The sequence below is a fragment of the Lepidochelys kempii genome, chromosome 9 (assembly GCF_965140285.1).
Source record: "Lepidochelys kempii isolate rLepKem1 chromosome 9, rLepKem1.hap1, whole genome shotgun sequence".
In the NCBI taxonomy this organism is placed as follows: Eukaryota; Metazoa; Chordata; order Testudines; family Cheloniidae; genus Lepidochelys; species Lepidochelys kempii.
Genome location: NC_136388.1, coordinates 5,984,287 through 6,006,597, shown reverse-complemented (window position 1 = coordinate 6,006,597; position 22,311 = coordinate 5,984,287). Strand labels below are relative to the sequence as shown.

The 22,311-nt window shown below is 41.4% G+C and overlaps 1 protein-coding gene across 6 annotated transcripts in view; it reads right to left on the bottom strand.

The window, feature by feature from the left end:
- Positions 1–22,311, bottom strand: part of LRCH3 (leucine rich repeats and calponin homology domain containing 3) — a 121,702-nt gene that overhangs the window by 78,618 nt on the left and 20,773 nt on the right. For all 6 annotated transcript variants that reach the window (XM_078854342.1, XM_073359115.2, XM_073359112.2 and 3 more), the window contains exon 2: positions 3,136–3,280. In XM_078854342.1, coding sequence (XP_078710468.1) covers positions 3,136–3,280 — 145 coding nt within the window. The remainder of the gene's footprint in view (positions 1–3,135; positions 3,281–22,311) is intronic.

The window sequence follows — 22,311 nt, the reverse complement described above, 5'->3', positions numbered from 1 at the left end:
TTTACGTAGAGACTGTCCAGTTTGACCAATGTACATGGCAGAGGGGCATTGCTGGCACATGATGGCATATATCACATTGGTGGATGTGCAGGTGAACGAGCCTCTGATAGTGTGGCTGATGTTATTAGGCCCTGTGATGGTGTCCCCTGAATAGATATGTGGGCACAGTTGGCAAAGGGCTTTGTTGCAAGGATAGGTTCCTGGGTTAATGGTTCTGTTGTGTGGTATGTGGTTGCTGGTGAGTATTTGCTTCAGGTTGGGGGGCTGTCTGTAGGCAAGGACTGGCCTGTCTCCCAGGATTTGTGAGAGTGTTGGGTCATCCTTCAGGATAGGTTGTAGATCCTTAATAATGCGTTGGAGGGGTTTTAGTTGGGGGCTGAAGGTGACGGCTAGTGGCGTTCTATTATTTTCTTTGTTAGACCTGTCCTGTAGTAGGAGACTTCTGGGAACTCTTCTGGCTCTATCAATCTGTTTCTTCACTTCCGCAGGTGGGTATTGTAGTTGTAAGAATGCTTGATAGAGTTCTTGTAGGTGTTTGTCTCTGTCTGAGGGGTTGGAGCAAATGCGGTTGTATCGCAGAGCTTGGCTGTAGACGATGGATCGTGTGGTGTGGTCAGGGTGAAAGCTGAAGGCATGTAGGTAGGAATAGCGGTCAGTAGGTTTCCGGTATAGGGTGGTGTTTATGTGACCATCGTTTATTAGCACTGTAGTGTCCAGGAAGTGGATCTCTTGTGTGGACTGGTCCAGGCTGAGGTTGATGGTGGGATGGAAATTGTTGAAATCATGGTGGAATTCCTCAAGGGCTTCTTTTCCGTGGGTCCAGATGATGAAGATGTCATCAATATAGCACAAGTAGAATTGGGGCATTAGGAGACGAGAGCTGAGGAAGCGTTGTTCTAAGTCATCCATAAAAATGTTGGCATACTGTGGGGCCATGCGGGTACCCATAGCAGTGCCGCTGATCTGAAGGAATACATTGTCCCCAAATGTAAAGTAGTTATGGGTAAGGACAAAGTCACAAAGTTCAGCCACCAGGTTAGCTGTGACATTATCGGGGATAGTGTTCTTGATGGCTTGTAGTCCATCTTTGTGTGGAATGTTGGTGTAGAGGGCTTCTAAATCCATAGTGGCCAGGACGGTGTTATCAGGAAGATCACCAATGGATTGTAGTTTCCTCAGGAAGTCAGTGGTGTCTCGAAGGTAGCTGGGAGTGCTGGTAGCGTAGGGCTTGAGGAGGGAGTCTACATAGCCAGACAATCCTGCTGTCAGGGTGCCAATGCCTGAGATGATGGGGCGTCCAGGATTTCCAGGTTTATGGATCTTGGGTAGTAGATAAAATATCCCAGGTCGGGGTTCCAGAGGTGTGTCTGTGCGGATTTGATCTTGTGCTTTTTCAGGGAGTTTCTTGAGCAAATGCTGTAGTTTCTTTTGGTAACTCTCAGTGGAATCAGAGGGTAATGGCTTGTAGAAAGTGGTGTTGGAGAGCTGCCGAGCAGCCTCTTGTTCATATTCCGACCTATTCATGATGACAACAGCACCTCCTTTGTCAGCCTTTTTGATTATGATGTCAGAATTGTTTCTGAGGCTGTGGATGGCATTGTGTTCCGCACGGCTGAGGTTGAGGGGCAAGTGATGTTGCTTTTCCACAATTTCAGCCCGTGCACGTCGGTGGAAGCACTCTATGTAGAAGTCCAGTCTGCTGTTTCGACCTTCAGGAGGAGTCCACCTAGAATCCTTCTTTTTGTAGTGTTGGTAGGGAGGTCTCTGTGGATTAGTATGTTGTCTTGTTTTTTCCTACCCCCCCCCCCGACGTTCTTGTTAAACCCTGGATTTGCGCTGGAAATGGCCCACCTTGATTATCATACACATTGTAAGGAGAGTGGTCACTTTAGATAAGCTATTACCAGCAGGAGAGTGGGTTTGTGTGTGTGGTGAAGGGCGGGGCGGGGGGGGGTGGGGGTGAGAAAACCTGGATTTGTGCTGGAAATGGCCCAACTTGATTATCATACACATTGTAAGGAGAGTGATCACTTTAGATAAGCTATTACCGGCAGGAGAATGGGGTGGGAGGAGGTATTTTTTCATGCGTTGTGTGTATATAAAAAGATCTTCTACACTTTCCACAGTATGCATCCGATGAAGTGAGCTGTAGCTCACGAAAGCTTATGCTCAAATAAATTGGTTAGTCTCTAAGGTGCCACAAGTCTCCTTTTCTTTTTACAAGACTTTGAGTATAGTTATTTTTACCATTTCCCCCACACAGCCAGGCTTTTAGCCATTTACATGGGTCTTTCACACAGCAATAGGAGAAAAAAGAACATGTAATGAACAGGTGCTGGTGTTTGTACCACTAATGCTAATAATAGTAAATACCCTTTCATTTCTATAGAACTTTCCACCAGAAAATCTCAAAGCACTTTACAAACATTAATCAATCAATCAATACCCTTATGAGGTAGATGTCACCATTTTATAGATGAGGAAAGTGAAGCACAAAGGTGCAGTGACTTGCTCAAGATCACACAGTAAGCCTGTGGTAGAGCTGGGAACAGAATTCAGATCTCCTGAGTCCCAATCCCGTGCTTTGTCCACGAGATCATCTTTCCTCTTTCATTACTTATAGTACCCAGAAAACTTAATTTATCATCCAGAACCTCAAGAGCTGTCATTTAAAGATCCCATAGGAAAGAAGAGAAAACAAAAAACAAATCCTTTCACATTACAGACCTGCATAAAAAAATAAAATGGAGAGAGAGCAAAAGGAATCCAGACTAGTTAATGAGGACAAGTAGGCAATTTATCTTTCCTATGCCCTCAAATCTACAATACTGGCCAGATGGGATATGTTTGAAATCACAAAGAAGGAGCAGTGGCTGCCAAGATTTGAAGCAAGCATGCACAAGAAGATTTCAGGTAATTAACATGAATCCAGAAGTGCCAAAAATTAAGATTACTACTATCTGATGTCTCCTCATTGAGGTAATTGGTAGAGACTGGTCCAGACTGGTGAATCTGATGGCATGTAATATCAAGACACACAGGTTATATACTAGGTTTGTGTTATCTTCTAGTGCTCCAAAGGTTGCAAGAATCTATAACATGGATATTAAAATCAAGATTTAAATGTGATGGTACCTGATATTTAGAAATGTTAAAGACTGTAGGTTCAGGATGGCCTCTGGGATATAACGAATGCAGTTCTGGTACAAGTTAAGGCTCTCAAGGGAAACAAAATGACAAGCTTCTGCAGGAAGCTCCGAGAGTCTGTTCCGTGACAAATCTGGAGGAAGGGGAAAAAAAAAGAAAAGAAGAGAGAAACAATCACCAAATGACCTTTGACTGAGTTCTTTGGGTCAGGAATTGTATCTTTGCACATTGTGGGTGCTATAAATATAATATAATAATGGTCACCAGCATCAAGCCTGTAAAAGGTGTGTTATGACAAATCATGTAGTTACAAAAAGAAAAGGAATACTTGTGGCACCTTAGAGACTAACCAATTTATTTGAGCATGAGCTTTCGTGAGCTACAGCTCACTTCATCGGATGCATACCGTAGTTACAGTTTCTGGGGTTGTTTGGTTTTTTGTTTTTAAGGGGGAAAAAGGAAAATCTTGTGTTTATAAAGACCAAAGGACATAGCCCAGAACATATGGCTTCCTTATACACCCTAACCCTTAACAATAATGTATATGTATTACCAAAGCCAAGAGAGGTTGTTTAGTGTCAGTCCTAATTTCCTTTAGAGAACCTGCCTGTTTAACAAACTGCATGACATTTCACCTCTTCAATGTCCAAACAAGGGCAAACATTTACCAAAGCAGAGCTCTCTAGTCAGCCCAAACTATTATCGTGCATGAGAAAAAACAAATTTAACATCATTTTATGTATTGTGAATTATAAACCATGCCCACCCTAAAGTCACGTCACACTAAGGTTAAAAGAAGGAACACGAAGCTTACAAGGTAAACTGAACCATAGCAACTTTTTTATCCACATTAGGGCCAACAGTTCCTATTTCTTTAGCCTTCACAGAACCCACCCAACAATGCAGTCTATTCTTGAAAGCCTGGCAAATCAGATAGGCCTCGCAATGTGTCGTGAAGGTCACTTTCAAAGTAGAGGGGCCCCCCTTACTGAAAATGCCCTGCCATCAGATTCTTCCGGGCTGAACCTGGAGGTTGTTTAGCCTGTGTGCCTCTGCTTATCTCAACTGTGCATATCTTATGATGAGAGATGGCTTCTAAGGTAGACAGGACCCAACTCATTAGAGTTTTATACATCTAAACCATTACTTAAAATTGTACCCAGAAAAACTGGAAGCCAGTTCAGGTCATAGAGTCCAGGAGTAAAGTGCCCCCTCATCCCCTGCCTCCGAAGGAAGCACTGCTATTTAAGTAGGCACTACATCTGTGCAAGCTGAAGTTTTAGAATGGTCTTCAGGTAGAACGTCATGTAGAGTGCATTTCAGTAATCCAATCTCAAGGTATGATTACGGCTAACTGTAGCAAAGGCCACAATAGATCTAAAATGTTGCAGCCTTCATGATGTGCAGATGGGAGAAAAAGAAAAGTCATGACAAATCTGCTAGCTTGACATACAATTAAAACACCAAGACTGTGAACTTAAGTGACAAATGGCAGACACACACTCACATAATCAAAGGAGATGGAATAATGGAATAACTGCTGCCCTTTCCTTCAGCTGCTTCCCATAGTCTAAAAGCATAACCTTAGTTTAAACTAGGTTGAATATCGGAGAGCTACGATATCAGTCATATTAAATCCTAATCTTGATCAGACATTGAGTGAATCACTCAAATACACATCCTGGTCCAATAAAACTGAAACAATGCTAGGGGTATCACACCCCACAAGTCTCTCCCTAACAGCCTCTCATTGGGCAGCTGGGGCAACGAAGTAGAACCCTGAAGAGGCTTGCAAGTGAATCTTTGGGATAAACATGTCAGGAAAGATAGGAGTCACAAATTAGCAACTCCATCCATTCCTGTAGGCTTGTCTTCAATCGTATCAAAATATGCTGATAGACCTAAAATAATCTGCAAAGACATCCGGTTATCCACTATGAGAAAGATCAACCAGCAAGGCAACCAGTGCACTGTTTGCATCATATCCAGGACTAAAGCTAGATTGATTGGGGTTTACAAAACTGGAAGACTCCAGCTACTGTGAGAATTACTACTATTTAACTTTATCAATAACATTCCTCCTTCCCCCGCCATCTCAGCTGGGAGATTCAATACAGGGTGGTAACTGACATTCTTTCAGTCAAGAAACAAATTCTTGAGCAGCTGTCAAGTAAGAGATGTTGGCACCCTACTTTCTCAAACGGAATTGACAATAATGGAACAGCTGTCTCTACAGTGAGGAACAGGTCCAATTCACAGGTTGTTGCTCAAAGTTTTTCCAGCCCCTCCAAAACCAGGCTGAAACTCAAGCAGGAAAGACTCCTTATTTGTCCCTGCCTTCCTTCTTCCATCACTCTCTCCATCCATGGTTCTGCTACCAAGGGCGAGAGAATTCACAGCTAAGATTCCTTAAAATCAGACTGAACTAGCTTGAACACATCTCATTGTATGCAATACTTGACTCTGTACCCAAGTGGATACATCCTGGATTAACCATGCTCTTCAACACCTGGAACAGTTCAGATGTTCAAGCATTTGTAGATGCTAATGGAATCAAATAAACTTCTCTATGCTTCTTGCACCGTCATAGCACACAATTTCAAAAAGTCTTTATGCCATAAGCAATCAGACTCAGCACAAGACCTCTCCCAGTGATGCTCTAGTCCAGCAGCTCCCAAACTTTATTGGTGCACGTACCACCTTCTCAAAAATTGCTGTGAAATGAATGATGGAACATCAAGCTCATGTACCACCAATGATTACAAGAACCACATTTTGGGATCCCCTGCTCTAGACATTTCCCTTTCCAAAAGTTCTTGTTCTTTTCTCCCACAGTTTGTCTGATTCACGATAGCATTCCTTTTTGAAAAATGATAGCAAACAAGAAAGAAAACTTGGCAAAAACTATATAACTACTACAGATACATAAGACTCTGTATTACCCAAAACTATCACATCCCCATTGGGAACCCTTCTGCTCCAATACTGTACTAAAACGTAACATGAGAAAAGCTATTTCCAAACAAATAAAGTATCTCAACACAACAGAAAAATACCATAAACTGGGCATTGAGGATAGCCAATTATGTTATTAGAAATCACTAAAATCTGCAGTACACTAAAAATATTTTAGATACACAAATTTGCCATATGCTAAAGCACAACTGCACTGTGACATTCATAACATATGAAAAGAAAGGAAGGTCAAGTTGCCTCCAATTATTAAAAAAGTTCAAACAAGAAATAGGCGCAGAGTATAATTAAAAGATATACAAACATGATACCTGTTTAAATATCCACTCATTCCAGGAGCTAAAATAGCTTATGTCCACTCTAGTTCCTTTAAATAATTACTACAAAATCAATGTCACCTACAAGGTTTAAGACTTTGTTCATGTTTCTTGGGCAAACCCACCACCGCCACCAATCCCACTGTCATTATCTCAATCACACACTCAACTCCTTCCAACACACATTTATTTCTTTCCCTCCTTCACACAGATGTGCTGTCAAGAAGATTTTATTAACCATTTTAAAAAGGAAACAGCTCTCTCAATTAACAAGTCTCATTTTCTGGCAGAAGAGGCCAGGCAGCAATGGAATGAATGAGTTTGACAACTGACATAAGAAGTCTCGATTGATTTTGGTTGCATTTGAATTTTACTAACCAGCATTTAAAACAAATCAAAACAGGCTTTATTTTGTTGTTCAGATCACAAGCATATGAATAAACAGTACAGAATACTGATGTTCTGAAGAGCTTTGTTTCCGTATTTTCTGAAGGAAGAAGTCATTGCAAAAGCACGATTAAGTGTGAAGAATAAGGAATCTTGCAAAATACATTCAATGTTAGTAAACTGTATATAAATTAGCATAACAGAGCCACCAAAGCATGTGTAAAGCAAAGGCTTCACATTTTTCAAACAAGGCTTGCCTAAATTTAGTGTAACTTTTACAACTCTATATATCTCAGCACAGTAGGAATTCAATAGAAATCTGATCAACTGGATTTATTTTTACAAGATCTTCAGAACATAATTGAGTTGAGGTAGAAGCATGGACTCTAAATCATCAAAAGAAGGCCTGATTAATTAAAGATTAGTTAATGGGGCAGCAGCAGTTTTACTCAAATGGAAGTCACCAGTTTGCCATCCTCTGCTCCAGGCTTGCTTTACAGAAAGTCTAGAAAGAGCCTAGGCAAGAGCAGAAAGACATCATATATTGCGAGGGGAGAAAGGCACTGCCACAAGAAGAGTCCAAGATGACTGTAAAATAGGAACTGCTTAATTGGACCGAGCACCTCAAGAGCCTGACAGAGGAAAGGTTATAGCAGAAAATCAAAATGACCATTTGTGAATGTGAAAACTGCAAATTAAGTGTTTCACGTGCAAATTATGAAGGTCCAACAAATGTACATACAATACCTCTTAATTTAAAATTCCAGTTAATCCAAGCCAGCTCAGTGCCCCCACCTTCTTAGCTTTGTCAATTAAGTGGAATTTTGCATTTTGTATGGTGGCGTCATTAGTCTAATTGGCAGATTCCTCTGAAAACTACCCTCCCCCGTCTGGAACAATCAGACCAATAAATCATTTAGGCAATACAGTAGTCCTATTCGGAAACAATTTAACAAAACAAAATCCCTAAGTGAAGAGAATAGCTCTAGCAAAAACAGGAGAGAAGAGTTATAAAGAACAATGAAGTGACTGGTCATACACGTATTAAAGTTGATTTGCAGCATAGCACTTCATGGTACATTTCAAAAAGGGAAAAGTGTGTATGTATAAGAACACAGACAAAGGCTAAGGGATTTTATTGGGGGAAAAAAGTGTCCTAAAATCTCATATATTCTTCTTCTGCTGAAGAGGACATAAAAATAAAGTGGAAGTAGCACTAAAGAAACAGAGACTGCAGAAATTTCATTGTCACCTCTAATCTGCACATAACAAAATTCACACAAACAGCTGGCTCCCCATTTCTCAGCAAAACTTTTAATGCCAAAGTGTTTTAGGAAGGCCTTGTTATTACTGAGACCTCAATATTTTTACAAGACACACTATAATACTTCTACTAATACAATAGTTTCATTTATTAATTGACAATAGTCAAATTAAGCAAACAAAATATATTTTATAATGCATTATCTCTACCTAATTTAATGTTTGTTCACTTCCTTATTTGACAAAATTCAATAATATGTAATAAATACAGTCACTGATATAAATTAGTGAAGTTTCACTACCCATCAATTCTTCTACAAGAGATCAAAGAGCAACTGCTCAACAATTATTGAGAGTGAATGTATTAGTTAAATATGGACTACTGTACTTTGGAATGGGAATTACTTTTATTCAGGTTGACCTTTCATGGATTAGAATTGCTGTTCTCATAAATCTGCCGTACAACAGGATCTTGTAGGTTGCTAAAAATAGGTCAGTTTTTTGGGAAGATCATGTGGGACTTTAGCAAAAAGGAAATGTTCTTTGGAAACTAAGTTCTTTGTGAAAGATAAAAACCTATCCATATCAATAAAAAATAAAGTTTCATAACAGGGTCAGACTGATAGTGTTTTCCATATTAATCAGGGTCTTGTCCTGAAAGGCAGAAAATCCAATTTTACATGTGACATGCAGACAATATATTTACAGTTGCTTCACGTATATTAGATAAAAGCTCTCACTACATTCAAAGAAGAATGGCATAAAGATACCAAAATATTTTAGTGCAGGATGATTCGCTTCTAAGGGCAAGAGGATGGTCTGCTTTGTCTAAAACATCAGCATACAAGCATACATGCAGCAGTATGGCAGGCAGTTCACAAGCATTCTCAAATAAGTCTAGTCCATGGGTTCTCAAACTTCATTGCACCACAATCACCTTCCAATAACAAAAATTACTACATGACCCCAGGAGGAGGAACTGAAGCTTGAGCTCACCCAAGCCCCACCACCCCAGGTCGGGGGCCAAAGCTCAAAGGCTTTCAGCACCAGGCAGGGGGCCTGTAACCTGAGCCTCACTGCCCAGGGCTGAAGTCCTCGGGCTTCAGCCCCAGGCAGTGGGGCTTGGGCTTGGGCTCCAACCCCGGGCTCCAGAAAGTCTAAACCAGTAGTGGTGACCCCATTAAAATGGGGTCACAAACCACTTTGGGGTCCTGACCAACAGTCTGAGAACCACTGGTCTAGTCTAAAGTGAACAACCCAAGGGACACAATGCTATAGACACTATAAACAATAAAGGTAAGATGACAAGAGCTATCATTTCAGCAACCAAAATGTATATGGTAGATGGCTAGTACAAGGGAACAGGGGAAATAGCAGGATGAACAAACATCGAAAAGGAAACACAGTATAGTAGTTCTGTGAGGAATTACATGTTCAAAGTCTGGAACTACATTAAATAACTTTGGTTCCCTCGTGTTTACATCTTTTAAGACCATGACTGACTCAATATTTCCACAATGGTGACAGTAATTAGGAACAGACCCTACTGTTACCAGCTTCTCATAAAACATTAATGTATAACTTTCATGCACTAATTGATGTACTCTGTACATGAATTCAACTGTTGATCTGAACAAACTCATTTGTGACCATTTCCCCAAACAGCCAGCCTGCTCCTTTGGGGATTACCTTCCTAGGTTATAACATCCTCTAGATTGGTCACAAATTGTTCCTTTTGAAGAATATCTTCATGTTTGACAGTTCAACTTTGATACAGTATCTTTAGAACAAAACTATCAAATCCATTACTGAAATCATCAATTTTTTTTGGTCCAGTTGTAAATAAACATGGATTTTTTGTTTATTTTTAATTCTTTCTACCACCTTGGAGGATCATTGGGTACAGTGAACTGTGTCCTTAATAAGATTTTTATGGATTATTTTTATAAGAATATGAAACAGAAAAGAAGGAGTGCATAATCCTAACAGGATGAATATATCCAATGGTATGGCACCAATTCCTCTCTCTTGTGTAAGAGAATGGGAGATTACTGTTCTGAATGTTATAAACATGATTTGGTAGGTCTCAAATGTGAGGACACTGTTTTTTGGTCTCTGAACTCACCCACTCGTGAGAGTCAGTCAGAGCTATTCAATCTGCTAGAACATTTTCCTTTACCTTACAAGCATTAGGAAGGTCTCAACTGACAATATCCAGTTTCACATGTGGAGGATTTCCTGACACAAGAGGACTGATCTCATTTCTTCCTGCTTGCTTCATACTGCATCAATATTTTCAGTATTAACGCCTATTTTTTAAAAGCAAAATCTAACACTAACACCTTCAGTCTATTCAGAATTTCTCTCCCTGACTCAACTCCTCCCCACCAATCCCTCACAAGCATGAACTTTCTTCAAGTGCTTTCGTACCAAGGTTAGACATATCACTTAACATCATTTAGGATGAGACACTCTGCAAGTTCTTGACATTTATTTGAAATGGAATTCAAGGCATGACTGGGAGAATCTGACAGTGTTTAACCATTCATTCATTCTTAGTTCAGCTCATTTTGCCAAGATATTGCACAGGTCTGAGTACAATATTACACATCACCCATGCTGCAATACATTAACAGTAGTCACACTCAATGTTCTTCTCAAACGCAGAATTTTTATGTCTCAGTAACAAACTGACAAATGGCCTTTCATTTTTAATTTTCAGTTGTAGATGTTTCACAGTGTTAGAAAGACAGGATTCACACATCTGGTCTATTTGTGGTAGAAATTGTGTTCTTGTTTTGGCTGGAACAATTTCCTTGCTCTTTTTGCAGATGGCGGGTGTTACATATAAATCCCTGATGTGTGAACTGACCATAGAAAAGGAGGATTGAAATGGGCACAAATACCTGTTACTAAATCTCCTTTTAAAACGGCTAATATTGGTAATGGGAATATTGATGTTTATTCATTTGGGGCACTCTTCCAATATTGGTAAATCCTGAAGGACAACTGAGAAACAGAAGTGTTAACTTGGAATATTTGTTTTGGCTTTAAATTTCTCTCTCCTCCATTTAGACTCTTGTTATAGAATATTCTACAAAAAATGTTTTGTTTTGAGTTATTGTATTTGATTTTTTTAAAGTAATCAGTATTAATGGAAACAGTTTCTGCTCATTAGGAGCAAAATCTGACCCACATTAGAACAGCTGGAGCTTTGGACCTGATATTTGTATGTGGCAAAAAATAACTAACTACAAGCAGGGTTGTAAACTTAGGCCCCAATCTTGCAAGCTGCTCCATATGGGCAAATCCCTGCCTCTGCACAGAGCCCTGCTGAATATATAAATTGCCATACTAGTTCAGATCAGTGATCCATCTAGATCGGTGTCCTGTCACTGACAGTGGCCAGTATTAGCTGTTTCAGAGGAAGGAACAAGAAACCCTGCTGCAGGCAGTTAGTAATAATCTGACCACAAAGTTAGTGACTTCAGTGGTTTATTCTGCAAGCATATATTGTATAATTACAACACAGTTAGGTGCTGAATAGAGCAATGTGTAATTTAGAAATAATTATATTTCTCTCGTGTTTCAATTAATTAGAACAATTTTATACTGGCTCATTTATGAATAGGTGTTGACCATAAATATAATTTAGTAATAAGCACACAGCACTTTATATCTTCAAAGTACAGTATTACAGAAGACTGTCAGGTCTGCTATAGTTAGGTTAATACCAGCTTTTTGTTTCAAATAAATACTAATACCTCCTCCCACTACTCAGAAACTAAGAGACCATCTATACAGTAGGAACAATTGTGCTGGGGAACATGATGAAAACATGGTAGCCAGCCCCCACCACCTGGTTAAGATAGTTCTCTCTCTGCTGGAAGATTGGATTGAACTATGCCTTAGCTGCTTTTGGGGACTAGCATTTTGTAATCATATGCCTCCAACATGCTGATACCTACAGCATTATGGGCTTTACGTATTAACCTTTCTGCCTCACTTTCCTCATCTGTAAAACAGTGTAAGTGATTTGTCCAAATGGAAACTGCAGTAATGCTGTAATTGGAACTCAGTAGTGACTAGCTCCAAGTCCCATGATCAGTCCTCTATACTACAGTGCATTAAAAATGTATTGTCTAGTGTGCCAGTCATAAATTTAACACATATATACTTTTAGATTTTAAATAAGTATTTGCTGGTTTACCTTATCAAAGGCAGAGCAAATAGTGATTTTTATAATTTGGCTAAATCATAAACCTTTGAAAAATAATCATTTGTACATGTGCAGCTTGCTAGACTCTGGCTGTTAAAGCAGTGTTTCCCAAATGATGGGTTCCAACCCACCAGCGCGTCACAGATGGGCCACCAAATCTATAGCTAGAGTAACCCATCCCTGGGCCCTAGGCAAGCATGCACTTCTCCTGGTCCAGTGTAGAGGGGAGGCCCTCTCTGCCGTGGCAGCTCCTGTCCCAGCTTTTGACATCATGGAGAGATGGTAGGCCAAATCTGAGTGGTGCTGCGACCCCATGCGCCAGGTTCAATGGCTGAAGCAGGAAGCTGAGCCTAATCCCATAGGAGAGGAGCCGCTGCTGTGGGGCAGGCTCACTCTTTGACCCCCTACTTCCTGCTCAGGGCCTCTCCTCCACAATGAGCTGGGATTAGATTGCAGTGCTGGTGAAGAGGGTGCATATATGTAATGGCAGATCCAAAAAAACAACAACCCTCAAACAAACACAAAATGAACAAAAGTCATCTTAGTAAAAAGTTTGGTAACCACTGTGCTAAAATCTCTGAATATTCTATTTACACTAAGCATGCTCTAGACCTCATTGACCTTCCACTACATAGAAAATGCTCCCTGGCCCACACAGCCTGAACACCAGACAAGACACAAATAGCTATTCCTTTAAGTCAGGGGAAGGAATGCTGAATTGGAAACCGTGGGAAACTATGAGTTTTAGTGCTAGTTCTTCTGACTGGCATAGGTGCTGGAACTAGGAGTGCAGCAACACCCCCTGGCTTGAAGTGGTTTCCATTATATACGGAGTTTACAGGTTGGTTCAATGGCTCTCAGCACACCCACTATAAAAATTGTTCCAGCACCCTGCTGACTGGTGTTAATTCTGTGCCCTCCACAGCCACTGTTGAGCAAAACCATACACTCCTATCTTAGGAGAAAGGCAAGCAACATTGTCCCAGTGGGGTAATCAAGAAGTTGCACCATCTCTTCAAGCAGAGCTGGGAATAGACCATTGTCTCTAATATGGCAAACCCAAGTCTCATACATATAGCCATGCTGCCTTTCACAATTAACATACTGTATCTATGACCTTGAGAGACACCCACTCACACCTGAATATCCAGTAGCGCAGTGGTGAGGGCATTCACCTGGGTGATTGCCTATTCTGTGGGGAGGATCTTTCTCTTTTTTCATAAAAATTTTCAAAAAGTCTCAGCTTCATTTCATATCAGAACAAAGACAAATTTCAAAACCTCCATTTTTGTGTGTGTGAGAGAAGTGGAATTCTTGTTTTCTGACCAGACCTACTCATTATTAAACCAACACGGTGTACAAAAATTAATAAAGGTAAGAAGTCTCATCCAATTAGGCATAGATACAGTCCTTTACATAGCGTTATTATGGAAAACTCTGCAATATCCAACACCAAAAAAGTAACACATGGATGCAGTTTCAACATTAACTCTGATTTTCCTTCTTTTTGTTGTTTTTAATCATTTTAATGTAGATTTTTCTGTGGTATAACCTCACATTAGTGAAAACCTCATGGGTGTTACCGTGAAAAATACTAAATACTATATGTCACAAACATATATTTTATAGCACATACATAACGCAGTTTGAAGATAAGCTGTAGTTGAAAGTGGAGAATGCTGTTCACAAAGTAAGTAATTCAGCCATCAATATGAATACCCATAGTAGAAGAGGTAAACATCCCAATCAGAAACATAACTCAGGAGAAATGCTATTTCTCTTCCTTGCGGAATAATAGTTTTCCATTGTCAAAAAATAATATTGTTTCCTGTTTGCTGAAGGAAGAAAGGTTGAATGGGATCTACATAACAAAGCTAGAGCAACTGTATAACTGCTGGCAAGCACAGCAGGCAAGGGTATTGAACTGTGGTCCTTATAAGGAAAAGAAAACTGCTAAAAGTTGTTAGACATCATTTGCTTATGTTTCAGTAGGCCCTGGAACAGGAAAACCAGCAACCTGGATGAGTTGAACAGTTCTGCAGAATTTTACTTTTCACTCAGGTTCCCTTACATGCACATTTAAAACAACACACACACAGCTTTCCTTAGACTAGCACAATTATTTTATGGATGTGGGCAGGGCTTAATCCCAATCTTTTGCTCCCTAGGGATGTGTGTTTTGCACAGGGAGCATGTATCCTTTAAGGGTGGGGAGTGGGTGGAGCAAAGAAAACATTTCAGGCTCAACTGCAACAACCCCTTCAAATGATTAGGGTGCAGAGTTCAGTAGCACCAAAAGAGATTTCTGAACAAGAAAGATGGACGATCTGAAAGCTGGGCCTCAGGAGTGGGCTACCTAAAGAACAGGATACAATAGGAGAATTTTACAGGTGAAATTCTAATTTGGGGCTTTCAGCTGCTGCCCTTCACTATAGTATCTGAGCAGAGTGACATATCAGACCATCCTGAAAATGTTTTTTAGGTCTTGAAATGATACAACAGTGACAGCTTAATTGATGTGGAGATGAGTATTAGTAGTGGAGAGCACAGATTAACCCTAACCTTTCCTTATGAAGGTTGAAATTACAAAATTGAATATTTGCTGTACCTCCAGGAATTGGAGCTTTCTCCCATGGAATTCCAGAAAAACCTAGTTTAATAGTTTCATTCCTTTCCCTCACTGAATATGGCTCCTAGCCAACAGTCTGATGATTTTTTTTGTCTTCATACAGCAGTAAAACACTGAGCCAAGTTAGCTAAAATAAGATGAACTAGGAGAAGTAAATTGAAAGAAAGCTTCACTGTGAAATGAACCGGGGTCTCAGGTTCACAAAGGCTGATTATATAAGAGAACAGGTTCTTTTCTTAGATGGAAGGCTGACCTGCAGTCCTTCCTGTTATTCACTGCTATTTGCTGTTACTTGGGCATAAAATGACTGTAAAACACCCATCTCAAGAAAACAAGCTCTTAGACCTCCCCTACACACAAACTTGCAACACTTTAGTTAAAGCAGTGCAACCCCCCGTTGTAGACCTTCTTATTTTGGTTTAAAAGTGGCTTATTTTGATTTGTCTTAAATCTATTCCTAATCTATTTAAGATATATTGAAATAAGCCTAGTTTAAACCAAAATGAGAGGTATGTCCATAGCTTTTTGGATCCATTTAGTGAAATGGATTTAAAATTATACCTTAAGTTAAACTGGTACAACTCTGCATGCAGACAAGTGCTTAGCCTTTCTCATAAAGAAAATATAAAAAACAAGTGGTGGGGGGAGGGAATTTATTTAATAATGTCATTTTAGCCAAGAATTTCAAGGAGTAAATTATTTGGAAACGAATACCAAATTGAAGTTCCTATTACTGCAAAATTCAGTTTTCTTTTAGCCTTAAACTACCATCACATCAAAAACTTGAAGGAGATTAAAATCATCTTGGTTGGTAAGAGTTTTGCTGCAATTGCATTAGTTTAGAATTGAACAAACTTTTATCAGGTTTTCTAAAATAGATTTGAACACCTCAATTCTAGAATGCTTGACATGAAAATCTGCATTTAAAATGTAACCCTTGTCCTTCAAATACTTTCCACCTCATCTCTCCTGCACGTGTTTTCCCTTCCTAGCCTATTTAGAATACAAAGTCCTCGGAGCAGGGACCTATTTTTCCAATTCATATGCGCAGAGCCATTGCACAACTAAGGTATTATAGAATGAATACTAATAAGTGGATGCACTCCAAGTCTCACATGACAAACAGTGATCTCCTCCTGACTTCTCCTTCTGTGGGCCTGGGCTGCTCTTAAATGTCTGCCCCTCCCTTGGCCACTCTATCCCGAGAATCCCCCTCACGTCATCCAGACCCCCGCCCCATCTCCCCAACCACATTATCATTTCCTATGTGTTCCTACAGCTCCTCTCTTCCCCAGACCCACCTCAAGAGACCGGCTGCCCCCATGACTCTGCACCAGACCACAAGATGATATGAGGGCAGGGTGGGCTTGGCAGTCACTCCATAATCACTACCAATATGCTTATGATTGAGATGATGTGGGTTTTTAAAACGCATTTCCACATATTTCAGTTCTTAGAGGATATAAGATGCAATTTCCCTAATACAAGGAAATCAGTGTTTTAAGGCTGAATTCAGCCTTAATACACTGAAGACCACAATGGTGTTGTGAATGGCCCAGATTAACCCTCCCCCTTTGTAAACACTTCACCTCTACCCAACTGGTTAGAGTGCTGTTTGCTCAAAAGTCATGCTCTTTTCACATGCACATTTTGTGTAAACACATATGTTTTTGAGGAGATGTTAAAATCGACAATGGATAGTCAGACTGCCAAGGAAAAGTTTCAGCCAGAACCAAATTCCAAAATCTTCCTATTAAAAATTATGAAGAGAAACCATCCAGGACTGCATAGCAAATGTAAAGGTCCTAAAAACTAACTGTGAAATTTTACATGAAAGGACCATGTATTTATACAAAAAAAAACAGGCATTAATGCTTAGTTTTAGAATGTAGCTCTATGTGGCTGCTACCCGGGTGTCTCCACAATTATGACACTATAGGATACTGCTTATCAGTCTGCATAACTCGGTCACCAGATCTGTCTCATTCCATTGCAGACACTAGCAGATGTCTTCAACAATATGGTATTTTACGGAGTGAAAAAAAACCTAGCAGTCAAAAGGCTTATTTATGTTCTTTTAATGGACTCCTTGAGGCCATCCCACATGCTGACATCATTCTTAACAAATAGAGCCTATTATGCTTTACATACACAATGCTGCCATTTCTAACAGGACAATTATTGCCAGAATGCTACAAAAAGCTGAAAGTATGCCAAGTCATCTATATAATACAAGCCACTTCAATGATGAGACATAAATTAACAATATAGGATATGTATGAAGAATATCCTGTGTCAAACAGAGACATGTCCAGAGGAGGAGATATAACTAAGGCAATTGCCAAAGCATATCAAATAAATGTAGACTCTGGAAGCAATAAAGGTCCCCTTCATTCTAAAGGACACAAGGACAGATTTATGCAGTAATCAACAAACTATGGGGTCAGCTCCCAAAGTTTAGTACCACGTCCTCATACAGAATATTTTAAATTTTTAAAATTTAAATTTAAATTTTTTTAAAATGCTATAATCAAAATAATTGCTACATTCTCAATAAAACACTGAATAGACTTACACCTATCCCAGTGGTTCTCAACCTGCAGCCCAATCAAAACACCTGTGTGGCCCGTGTGACATCCTCAGGGCCATACAAGTAGTATATATATTGCGTGAATGAGCCCCACATAATGCACAGAGAGTTGCTTATGCGGCCCACAATGATAAATAGGTTGAGAACCACTGTATCCTTTCATAAACATCCAACATTATAATGAACAGTTAGCAGCATACATCACAAACAGTGACAATCTCCTTTTTAAAACATTACTGATGGTGGGCTTTAAAAAAAAAATCCTTGTTTAGGAGAACAGATGATTCAAGGCCTGATTTCACCTCTGGGAGAAATCAAGCTCAGAACAGAATTGTTACCATTGGAGCTGTTTGATGCCCCATGTGAAATGGGTTGATGGTGTCACTTCAGCTAGGATTCCAAGCCACAAAAAACATGACTGCAATTAGAACAACTGGTTCAACATAAAAGGGTCAAGGAATAGAAGAATAAGGAAAATGAGAACTCTAGTCTCATTGCTAAAGATGTTCCCTTGAAGTCAAGGTTTTGACACACTTGGAGTGATGAGAGGAAAGACACATGGGCTATGTCCATACTCTGCTTGCTCTGTAGATAAAGGACTTCGGTTTCCATAGCTGTCAATCAGGCACCTTTCATGAGTACTGTTTTCACTACTATTCTAGTTTAACGTTATAAAAGCAAATTAGAAATAAAATAAAATACAATTCTTCAAATACTTTTTTAAAACAAAAGCCCAGAGTAACACTCTTGAAATAGAAAATCGGAGGGGAATTAGTTCATGCATTCCAAAATATGACATCAGTATAATGACTCTAGAAAAACATACTAATGATCCTCAGCAACCTGACACCCCATTGCAGGTCCACTGCTAGAGAAATACTAGACTGTGCTGCAACAAAACAAGGTTTCAATTTACAAGTGAGCTATGGAATTAAGCTAGAAGAGAGAGGAAGTGTGCAGTAAATGAACAACTCCCCCCACCCACAAAAAAGTTACTTTAGGCTAAACAAGACTTATCACTTCAATGACAGCAACTTATATTTAGACCAGATGAATTTTTGTTTTTTACTTGTCATTTCAAAGCAGAAGTTATTCAACAAAACCTATTAAATTTACTTTGTTTAACTAAAATGTCACATGACAGACATGAAAGGACAGTAGGAAAGGACAGCTATATTGGCATTTATCAAACACATGCTCATTCTACAAGCCTCTAAACCCATACACAACTTTAAAAACTGAGAGTGAATACCAAAAACTTACTACAAAGTAAACAGAAAAATCCTAGATTCAGTATCAACTCAAATAATTCAAGGAGTACTTGTGGCACCTTAGAGACAAAACCAACAAATTTATTTGATCATAAGCTTTCGTGAGCTACAGCTCACTTCATATCTGATGAAGTGAGCTGTAGCTCATGAAAGCTTATGCTCAAATAAATCTGTTAGTCTCTAAGGTGCCACAAGTACTCCTTTTCTTTTTGCGAATACAGACTAACAAGGCTGCTACTCTAAAACCTGTCAAATAATTCAAGTCCCATCCAAAACCTCATTCAGACAGACACCTGTATAAACAGATAGCGAACAATCTCAAAAAAAAAAAATTGGAAAACCTGGGAGGTAGGCGGGCGCAAGCCCACCCACTGCTAAAGGCCCCTCTCCCAGCCTAGCGGGAGGGACTACTGGACCCAGGGACAACTGATTGTGGGGGACAACTAATGAAAAACAGGGAGCAGAGTGAAGGTCAGAGGTTCAAAATGAGAATACCGGACGGGGATGCTGAGCAGAGAACCCCAGACAGCGCTCACTGCTCCTCAAAGCTGTCGAGGGAGCCAGCGGACGCTGCCCAGTGGAACTCTGCCCGGATGCGTGAAACTAGGGAGGAACAGAAATAGGCCCCGCAGTCGCAGAGCACCCTCTCGTCCAACATTCTCCTCCTCATATTATAGATGGAGACTTCGGCCAGAACCAGGAGGAGGTTGACGAGGAGGCCAACAATCTCAAGCTCTGGTGGACCAACAGGGAAGTGAGTTCTAACACCAAAAATGCTATGAAAAAAATACGCCAGAACAATTATCCTGGAATTTAAATCAGTAGATTTAATAGGAATGTCTCTACTGATCTTAGCTTTCAGAATTCTTCATGGAAAGAGAGGTAATCTTTGAGTTAGTGAAGGTCCAGGTAATTTCACGTTTTAAACCAACTCCAAAAGCTTTAATTGTACTGAGAAGTAAAGAAGAAGCCAGTGACCATATGCAGCATAAGGGAAACGTACTCAAGATGATTTGCACCACTATGCAAGAGTTTAGAAGGCAACATTTGTAAACATATGCAGGCATAACATTTTAAGAGATTAATGTTATCAAAATTTAAAAATAAATGTGGAAGTACTAGATCTGACACTGAGAAAGCAGATAAGGGTAAGGAAAGTTAAGCAAATCAGAAGATTTAACTAGATGCTTTATGAACAAAACTGTTCATAAACAATGGACATATGAAATGAAGAGTGACATTCTTAACTTATACTTGAAATATGACTGAACTTTTGTTCCCACAAGTAAAGGATTAGATCAATTCAAAGATGTTTAACATAGCCTCACTAAAAGCACAAACCTATTTCTATTAAAATAATGTCTGACTACTAACTGTGGTACATCAAACAAGCCTTAAACTATAAAGCAAATAAAGACAACTTGTAAAGGAGTCACCAGAAAATGAAATTTAAAGCAAGAACAGAAACACAACAGATTAATATTTATACAGTGCATTTCACCTGATAAATTCCAAAACTACAAACAAGAATCCATTCATCCCCACTAAACTGAAACTGCTTTCAGAGCAGAAACAGCTATTTTAACAGTGAACAGAAACACTGTAGAAAACTTTTAGTACAGGAAGTGAAGAACCCTGTATTCCATTTACGGCAGGGATGGCAGTGCTCAGTAGGCTGAATGCAATTACTTGAATTGGAATTGGGTCAAAACATCAGGGTTTAACATCTTTGTGAACAATGGTCAAGATGTCAGTTTTACAAAAACACTGAAGGAATAATCTTTACTCTCTCACTGACCAGGACAAAGTGGAAAAGCTCTCATGGTGAGCAAAACTCTAGGCAACTGTTTCACTCTTGCTGCTCAAGTGAAAATTTCACTTTAGTACCCTAGCAAAGAACAGAAAACACCCTCTAGCTCAGGGGTGGGCAAACTTTTTGGCCCAAAAGCCACATATGGGTATGGAACTTGTATGGTGGGCCATGAATGCTCACAAAATTGGGGTTGGGATGCAGGAGGGGGTGAGGGCTCTGGCTGGGGACGCGGGCTCTGGGGTGGGGCCAGAAATGAGGAGTTCAGGGTGCGGGAGGGGGCTCTGGCTGAAAGTGCGGGCTCTGGGGTGGGGCTGGGGATGAGGGATTTGGGGTGTATGAGGGTGCTCCAGGCTAGGACCAAGGGGTTCAGAGGATGGGAGGGGGCTCAGGGCTGAGGTAGGGGCATGGGGTGAGGTCTCTGGCTGGGGGTGCAGGCTCTGGGGTGGGGCCAGAAATGAGGAGTTCAGGGTGTGGGAGGGGGCTCTGGGGCTAGAGCAGGGGGTTGGGGCACAGAAGTGGGTCAGGGGTGCAGGCTCCGGGTGGCGCGTACCTCAAGCAGCTCCTGGAAGCAGTGGTATGTTCCCCCTCCGGCTCCTATGTGGAGGTGCAGCCATGTGGCTCTGCACACTGCCCCATCCACAGGCGCTGCCTCTGCAGCTCCCATTCGCCGCAGTTCCCAGCCAATAGGAGTTGCAGGGGTGGTGCTTGGGGCAGAGGCAGCGCGCAGAGCCCCCTGGCTGACCCCCTGGCTGACCCTTAATGTAGGAGCTGGAGGGGGGACATGCTGCTGCTTCCAGAAGCCTCAGCACATGCATGCGGAGCGGCCTCCAACCCTGCTCCCTGGCTGGAGCGCAGAAGCAGGGCAAGCCCTAGACCCTGCTCCCCAGCAGGAGCTCGAGGGCCAGATTAAACCAGCTGGAGGGCCGGATATGGCCTGCAGGCCATAGTTTGCCCACCCCTGCTCTAGCTAGAAAAACCCAATATGTGGTTTCAATTTAATGTGTGTGTGTAATATGAAGGAAACAAATTTAGCTTCTCACCAGAGCACTGCCCCAGACCAGAGGTGGGCAAACTATGGCCTGTGGGCCACATCTGGCCCACGGGACTCTCCTGCCTGGCCCCGGAGCTCCTGGCCTGGAGCACTAGCCTCCGGCCCCTCTCCTGTTGTCCCCCCTCCACCGCAGCCACAGCTCACTGCACCGCCAGCGCAATGCTCTGGGCGACAAGCTCCTGAGGCAGCGCAGCTGCAGAGCCCAGCCTGATCCGGTGCTCTATGCTGCACAGTGATGTGGCTGGCTCCAGCCGGGTGGCGCAGCTGCCTGTCCTGGTGCAGCCCCGCTGCCAGCCACCAGTGCTCCACGCAGCACGGTAAGGGGGCAGGGAGCAGGGGGGTTGGATAGAGAGCAGGAGAGTTCAAGGTGGTGGTGGATAGGGGTCAGGAAGGTCAGAGCGATGGGAACAGGGGGGTTGGATGGGGCAGGGGTCCCGGGGGGGGCAGTCAGGAAGGAGGGGGGGGTTGCATGCGGCGGCAGAGGGCAGTCAGAGGCAGGGGTTCTGGGAGCGGTCAGGGGACAGCGAGCAGAGGGGGTTGGATGGGGCAGGAGTCCGGGGGGTGGGGTGTTAGAGGACGAGAAGCGGAGGAGGGGACGGGGGACGACAGGGGCGGGAGCCGGGCCACGCCTGGCCGTTTGGGGAGGCACAG